The sequence below is a fragment of the Marmota monax genome, unplaced genomic scaffold (assembly GCF_021218885.2).
Source record: "Marmota monax isolate L192 unplaced genomic scaffold, Marmota_monax_Labrador192_F-V1.1 WCK01_AAM20220418_F8-fsc00001, whole genome shotgun sequence".
NCBI classification, from domain to species: domain Eukaryota; kingdom Metazoa; phylum Chordata; class Mammalia; order Rodentia; family Sciuridae; genus Marmota; species Marmota monax.
Genome location: NW_026693777.1, coordinates 34,782,943 through 34,790,910, shown reverse-complemented (window position 1 = coordinate 34,790,910; position 7,968 = coordinate 34,782,943). Strand labels below are relative to the sequence as shown.

Sequence of the window (7,968 nt, the reverse complement as noted above, 5' to 3'; positions counted from 1 at the left end):
TTAGAACACCCTGTGCTGACATAACAGCTTTATCATGGAGGCTTTCACTTCTTGGTTGCGAAGAGTATATATTACAGGGTTCAGCAAAGGAAAGATGACTGTATGAAAGAGAGCAACCACTTTGTCAACTGGGAAAACCCTGAAGGGGTGGGTGTAGATAAAAATGGCAGGTCCAAACATGAGGAATACAAGGATAATGTGGGTCGTGCAAGTCGAGATAGCATTGCTCTTCCCTTCTGAGGAGTGTCTCTTTATTCTGCAGAGGATAATAGCATAGGAGGCCAGAAGGCCCAGGAAGCACAGCAGGGTGAGCAGGCCACTGTTGGAGACCATCAGGAGCTCCAACACAAAGGTGTCAGTGCAGGCCAGCTTGATGACCTGTGGCACATCACAGAAGAAGTTGTCCAGCTGGTTTGGGCCACAGAAGGGCAAGTGCAGGATAAGGGCCACTTGCACAATGGAGTGGGCAAAACCCCCAAGCCACAGAGCCAACAGCAATGCATAGCAGACCCTGGGGCTCATGACTGTTGCATAGTGTAGAGTCCGACATATGGAGATGTAGTGGTCAAAGGCCATGATAACAAGGAGGAACATCTCCCCTACACCAAGGAAGTGCAAGAAAAACAGCTGGGTGATGCAGCAATTGTAAGAAATTACTTTCTTCTCAGAGAAGAAGTCCACCAGCATCCTGGGAGACACAATGAAGGAGTAGGAGGCATCCAGGAAGGCCAAGTTTCCCAAGAAGAAATAGAGGGGAGCATTAAGTCCAGGATCTGATCCTATAGTAAGAATGATAAGAACATTGCCAGGGAGGATTATGAGGTAGAACATTGAGACTAGCACAAAGAGCAGGATTTGAGCATCTTGAGATTGGGTCAAACCAAGGAGGAATAATTCTGTCACCACTGTGCTGTTTCCTGTGTCCATCCCTTCCTACTCTGGAGAATCACAAAAAGCAAATTGTTACCTGCTACAGTCTGTGTGGGCAAAATTACCAGGGGGTGACAAGCAACTTGTGAAGTTTGAAACAGCGGGAGCCGCTTTATTATGGGACAGCAGAGGTGTATATACTTAACTAATTACACACAGCTTAACTTAATTAACATCATCTAGGTACAGCAGTTAGTCATTAAGGAATCCTCAACATCTTAATGACTTGCTGGCATTACTTCATAAACCACTCCTCCTGGCAACGTGCCAGGCGCCATCTTGACTTGGTTGTGGTCCTCATCAGTTACCTGTTATGACCTATGACCAACCTTTTTCTGCTCAATAGATCCTCTCCTAGTAAATATATATATATATATATATATATATATATATATATATATATATATATTTGCTACATCCCAAATTAGCATAGTTGAAAGCAACTTATGCCCCATAATTCGCGTGAACCCTGAGTTTACCCTTCTTTCATTCTACTCATTCCTCACCAAGACTCAGGTCTTCTAACTACACTTTCATTCCTATTTAACCATGAGTTTTTTTATATAACTGTGCTTCTGTAGGACTCAAAGCTATTTTGCTTACAATGTCTTAAGAATTTACTCACTGACACACAACATAAACTTTAGAAAGATTCTCCATTTTGGGGTTATTGATGACTGATCTTTGTCGTTAATGGTAATTCACTGTTTCTAATTGTCAGAATATGGGCAAAGTGTGGGTCCCTTCTCCTTATTGACACATAACAAAGTGTTTTGTTCAAGTCCTACAGAAGCCCAAGTCCTTGCTTGTTATCTTTCTGTTTGTTTTCTGAATTGCAATGATAATTCTGATGTCATGCTCTGCATAGATAGCCTTATGAATTCTCAATCTAAACTGGTCATCAGGCACTTAAAACCAGATCTGTGCCTTTGACCTGACTTAGAAGTATTACCCTGGTTATATACATGACCAGGTGCTGATCGTGTTTAGGCACTATATCCTGTTCTTAAATTCTAATTAGTAGACCTTTTTTTGCTTACCATATACCTAAAATCTGCTTCTCTGTATGTCAGAATGGTAGCCAAATGATATTCTTCTCACAGATATTTTTTAATAATACAAAAAGTAATTTGACTATCCTAAGTAATATAATTAAAGAAGAGTGCATTGGTATTGGCCATATACAACATATAATATACTCATTTAAGAGGTAATTAAATTAAAGTTAGTTGCAGTTAATTTGCAATGTATTTCCTTCTTTCGTCTCATTAGCAAGTGATTAAATGAGTGTGTATACCTCTGTCAAAACTGATTAGGAAAGTATTGGTGTTTCATTAACTGACACTATTTCATCAAGGCATTAAATGACAAATCATGACTTTGTTTGACTTAATAATTCCCATTTTAGCCAGGAGAGGTGGTGCATGCCTGTAATCCCAATATCTCAGAAGACTGAGACAGGACAATTGTGAGTTCACAGCCAGCTCAGCATTGTGAGGCACTAAGCAACTCAGTGAGACCCTGTCTCTAACTAATATACAAAATAGTGCTGGGGATGTCAATCAGTGGTCGAGTGCCCCTGAGTTCAATTCCAGTACCAAAAAAGAAGTCACCTTTTCTGTCTAAAGTTTTATCTAAATAAGAGTTACAATCATGTTGGAGAAATGGAGAAATAATATTTAGTCTATATACTAGTCTCTAACGTAGAAACTATTCATTCAGGGATGGAGGGTAACAAGGTAATCTTTTGGAGTGCTGAAGTCAGTGGAATTTCTCTCTTTTACTACAGATGTTTTTTAAAATCATGTGTTTGTGTTACTCTAATATAAAAACATTTAACAAATACATAATTAATATTTTGAGACTACATAGTTCACAGTTGTAGTGGATTATATGGAAGAGAAATGACTACTGATTAGAACAAATTACTGCAATGTGAAATATACAGATGCTGGTTTGATTTTTAGTTACATGTAATATTTTTTAAAAGTGCTATGAAATACACAAATACAATTTGGCCAAAAAAAAAAAAAAAAAGAAAAGAAGAGCAGTAAAATGTTGATACATGATACAATAAGAAGGAACCTGAAAAAGACTATTCTGTATGAAAGAAGACAACACAAAACAGTTGTGTAAAATATCCAGACAAGGAAACTGTTAGAGGCTGAAAGGTACAGTGGAAATTTACATAATGTACATGAGGATATATTTATCCTGATGAAAATGTTTTGGAGTTATATCATGATAATTTATGCACAGTAGCTGTACAAGAATGTTATAATATTATAGAATAAGTGGTTAAAATACAGGAGCATATATTTGATGAACACACAAACACATAGTCCCACATGCATTAGCAAACATACTCAGTCTAAGAGATCTGAAATATAACAAAATGTCTTTGATGTCCTTAGAAGTATGGTATATTTATATACGTACATAACATACTGTGGTAAATTTCACTTCCTAGTACCTGTCCTTTCCCTGTACTCATCCCTTTGATCATCTTCTTCTCTACTAGTCTGTCTTATTTTGTTGTAATCTCTTTTTCTCTTTGTTTTTTCTCTCCAGTATCCACATATGAGAGATAACATTTGGCCCTTAATCTTGAGTCTGCATTATTTCACTCAACATTATACTCTCTAGTTCCATCCATTTTTCCTTTAAATGACATAATTTTGTCCTTCTTTATAACTGAATAAAACTTCATTGTGTATATACACCATATTTTCTTCATCTGTTCATATGTTGAGGGATATCTAGGCTTGTTCCATAACTTGGCTATTTTGATTGTGCTGCTACAAGAATAGGTTTACATGTATCTGTGTAGTATTTGACAATTTGTTAGTGGCAGTGATAATAGAATGTCAGAGGTCAATCAGGCATAATGAAAGCAGTAAGCCTAGACAGGTTATTTTAGATATGTAACTCATATCTGGGATAAGAAGTCATAGATCTTATCTAGGAAGTTAAATAGTGGTCCTGAATCAATAATAAATATCATAGTATCTGCATTTTTTGGTGCAAAAGAGTAAGATGAAGAGAATACATTAGGTTTCTAATGAATTGTCAGAAATAACGAATTATGCTTAACTAAAGACCTTCATGGTGTCTTGGAGACCAGTTCCTTTAGGTCTTTGTCCTCTCAAATAAAATCATAATCTATTGCACATTTTGTATTGATAGTTATACTTTTTTTAAAAAAAATGTGCTTTGTTACATTCCATTTCTCAATTAAGAAAATTAAATAGAAAAAATATTTAATCATTCAAAATTATGCCTAGTTTTTCTTTTTTTTAATTTATTTTTTTAGTTGTAGTTGGACACAGTATCTTTATTTTAAATTTTTTTAAATGTGGTGCTGAGGATGGAACCCAGGGCCTCACATGTGCTAGGTGAGCACTCTACCGCTCAGCCACAATCCCAGCCCTTCCTAGTTTTTCTTATACATGAAAAAGAACCATGACATTATTCTGAACCACATTAAAACTAAAATAAGGAACTTTAATTTTACAAAGTAAATACAATATTCAGTCAAGTATTCTTTCATTCAAATGTTTGTCAAGTTCAGACAAAAAGGCAATAGGAGGTGAATAAAAGTGAATAAAAGAGGTAAAGGAAAGAAGATGATATTTGTAGGGGTTTCTTTCCTATTAAAGTCAATGCTGCTAATAACTTTGAATATACATAAGTAATCTTCCATGAAAAATATATCTGTAGAGTAGATCCTCAGTAGTAAAAGTTAAATATATCAGTATCTGGAAAGAAAGCACAAAAGAGACAAATAAACAAAAATACATATGAAAATACAGAAATAAAAATTAAAAGAGTGATAATGCCCAAAGAGATGGGTGAACTCAGAAAGTCGTGGACAGATAGAGAGGAAGTGGCTGGAAAAGAGGGGGTGGGGAGCGGGGGGGAGTATCCTTGGAAAGACAAGTCTTAATTTTGGATTTTTGTGGAGTTTTTATTTCCTTTTTTATATAATTACAGACTTTCTTTGGCTCCCATTTCTCAGTGTATAGCATAGTACATTAGAATTAGTTAAAAGTAGTATCTTAGAGCTTTACTACTCCAAATGATCTCTACCTCTGAGAAACTTTTTCATGTTAGGCAATTTTATAACATTATAAAGATATACTTTAGTGTGCATTCATGTGTAAGCTTTTAAAAATTACTTTTTAGAATTACTAATACTAATGGTACACATTAGTGATACTTATTGTGGTATTTCTATACATGAATATACATTGACTATTGATCATGTCCATTTGCTTTTCTACCCTCTCCCCTAATTCTTCTGCTTTCTTCCCTTTGCCTCCTTATCAATCAGTAATAATTTCTCTCCTGATTTCAACTTTTTCTTCTCATGTTTCTACATGTGAGAGAAAGTACGCTCTACTTGTCTGTGTGCCTTGTTTTCTTTATCATGCTGCTCACTTGTTCCCATTCATTTTACTACAAATGATAGGATGTCCTTCTGCTTTATGGCTGAATCACAATCCCTGGCATAAAGACCACATTCCCTTTATCCATTCAGCTGTTGATGGGCCCATACAATGATTGCATGTCTTATCTATTGTAAATAGTCTGTGAACAATATTGATATAAATGTGGGTCTGCCAGTATCTCTTACTACATTTCTTAAGGATATATACCTAGGATTTGAATAAATGGATCATACGGAAGTTCCATTTTTAGATTTTTGATAAAGCTCTATACTCTTCCATTGCAGCTGTATTAACTCACATTCCAAGTAATAATGTGTTGCTTTCCCCCCCACACATTCTTCAAAGCATCTATTATTTTCTATCTTGATGTTGTTGTTGTTGTTTTGATGGTAGCCATTCTACCTGGGATGAGATGGAATGTCATTTTAGCTTTGACTTCCATTTCACTGATGGCTAAATATATATATATATATATATATATATATACACACACACACACACACACACACACACACACACACACATGCTTTGTTACATTCCATTTCTCAATTTCAAAAAATAAATACAAGAAAATATTTAATCATTCAAAATTCTGCCTGGTTTTTCTTTTGTTTTAAATTCATTTTTTAGTTGTAGTTGGACACAGTATCTTTATTTTAAATATTTTTAAAATGTGGTGCTGAGGATCGAACCCAGGCCTCACACATGCTAGGTGAGCACTCTATATAATTTGCACCAGGGATTGAACTCAGGGTCACTTGATCACTTAATCATATTGCCAGCCCTATTTTGTATTTGATTTAGAAACAGGGCCTCACTGAGTTGCTTAGCATCTCACTTTTGCTCAGGCTGGATTTGAACTCCTGATCCTCCTGCCTCAGGATCCTGAGCCTCAGGTATTACAGTTGTGCATCACTGCACAAGGATTGTTTTCATATAATTATTTACTGACTGTTTTTATTTCTTATGAGAAGTGTCTATGCATGTCATTTGCCTATTTTTAATTGAAATTCTTATTTTATTGATGTTTGTGTTCTTTTTTTTCTTTTTTTAAATTTTTTATTGTTGGTTGTTCAAAACATTACATAGTTCTTGACATATCATATTTCACACATTTGATTCAAGTGGGATATGAACTCCCATTTTTACCCCGTATAGATTGCAGAATCACATCGGTTACACATCCACTGTTTTACATATTGCCATACTAGTGTCTGTTGTATTCTGTTGCCTTTCCTATACTCTACTATCTCCCCTCCCCTCCCCTCCCATCTTCTCTCTCTACCCCATCTACTGTAATTCATTTCTCCCCCTTGTTTTTTTTTCCCTTTCCCCTCACTTCCTCTTGTATGTAATTTCCTATAACAATGAGGGTCTCCTTCCATTTCCATGCAATTACCCTTCTCTCTCCCTTTCCCTCCCTCCTCTCGTCCCTGTTTAATGTTAATCTTCTTCTCATGCTCTTCCTCCCTACTCTGTTCTTAGTTGCTCTCCTTATATCAAAGAAGATATTTGGCATTTGGTTTTTAGGGATTGGCTAGCTTCACTTAGCATAATCTGCTCTAATGCCATCCATTTCCCTGAAAATTCCATGATTTTGTCATTTTTTAATGCAGAGTAATACTCCATTGTGTATAAATGCCACATTTTTTTTATCCATTCATCTATTGAAGGGCATCTAGGTTGGTTCTACATGTCATTTGCATATTTTTAATTGAAATGCTTATTTTATTGATGTTTGTGTTCTTCATATGTTGCAGAAATTAATTCTCTGTCAGATAAATTCTTGCCAAAGATTTACCCCCATTTTTAATAGTCTCTTCAGTCTATTAATTATTCTCTTCGTTGTGCTTCAGAAGCTTTTAAATTTGATGTAATCCCACTTGTCAATTAACCACTACATAAAAATATAACATTGTACGTATGAATGGAACACCAAGTAACATTTGATAGATGTATATGTTCTGTAATGATTACATCAGGTGAAAATTTACCTCCTCAAACCTCATCTTTTCTATGTGGAGAAAACTCAAAATCTTTTAGATGGGAGCTTTTTGCTGACTTTGCTCTTACTTCCACTTTGAGTGAAAACATTTAACCTTGACCTTTTTAATTTGGTTTATTTCTTTTTTAAAAATTTCATTATTTTTTTAATTCTTTCTATTTTTGCATCATTAATTGTAGCAGAGACACTGTTGTTTAACAAACATTTGTTCAGACAAATAAGTGGAAGAAATAGTCATTTGTTCATATGAGTCATACTTCCCTGTGATAAGTCTTTTCCTGGTTCAACATATGGATCTAATTAAAACCTTGCTTAGGGGAAGGGAGGAGGATAATGAAAGAAAGTTCTGGAAAGGAGATTGAGCAACTAATGTTGTATGCATGGAAGATTAGAGTATTCAAAAAATCCTATTATGTACAATTATAATACACTAATATCTTTTTTAAAATTTTTGCCTAGATTCTGACAAGATCAAGCACAATATAATTTCATATAAATTTAGCTAAAATGGGCTTCAGGGAGAGCAAATTCCACTTCAGTGAAGAGAAAGAATCCATCAGGTGTCTCATCAGGAGATGAACT

General features: G+C 35.1%; 1 protein-coding gene across 1 annotated transcript; it reads right to left on the bottom strand.

Moving 5' to 3' along the window:
• LOC124104767 (olfactory receptor 4N5-like) lies at positions 1-927 on the bottom strand. Its single transcript, XM_046461863.1, has one exon. It carries the CDS (start codon positions 925-927, stop codon positions 1-3), a length of 927 nt encoding a protein of 308 aa, XP_046317819.1.
• Between the last annotated feature and the right edge of the window lie 7,041 nt (positions 928-7,968).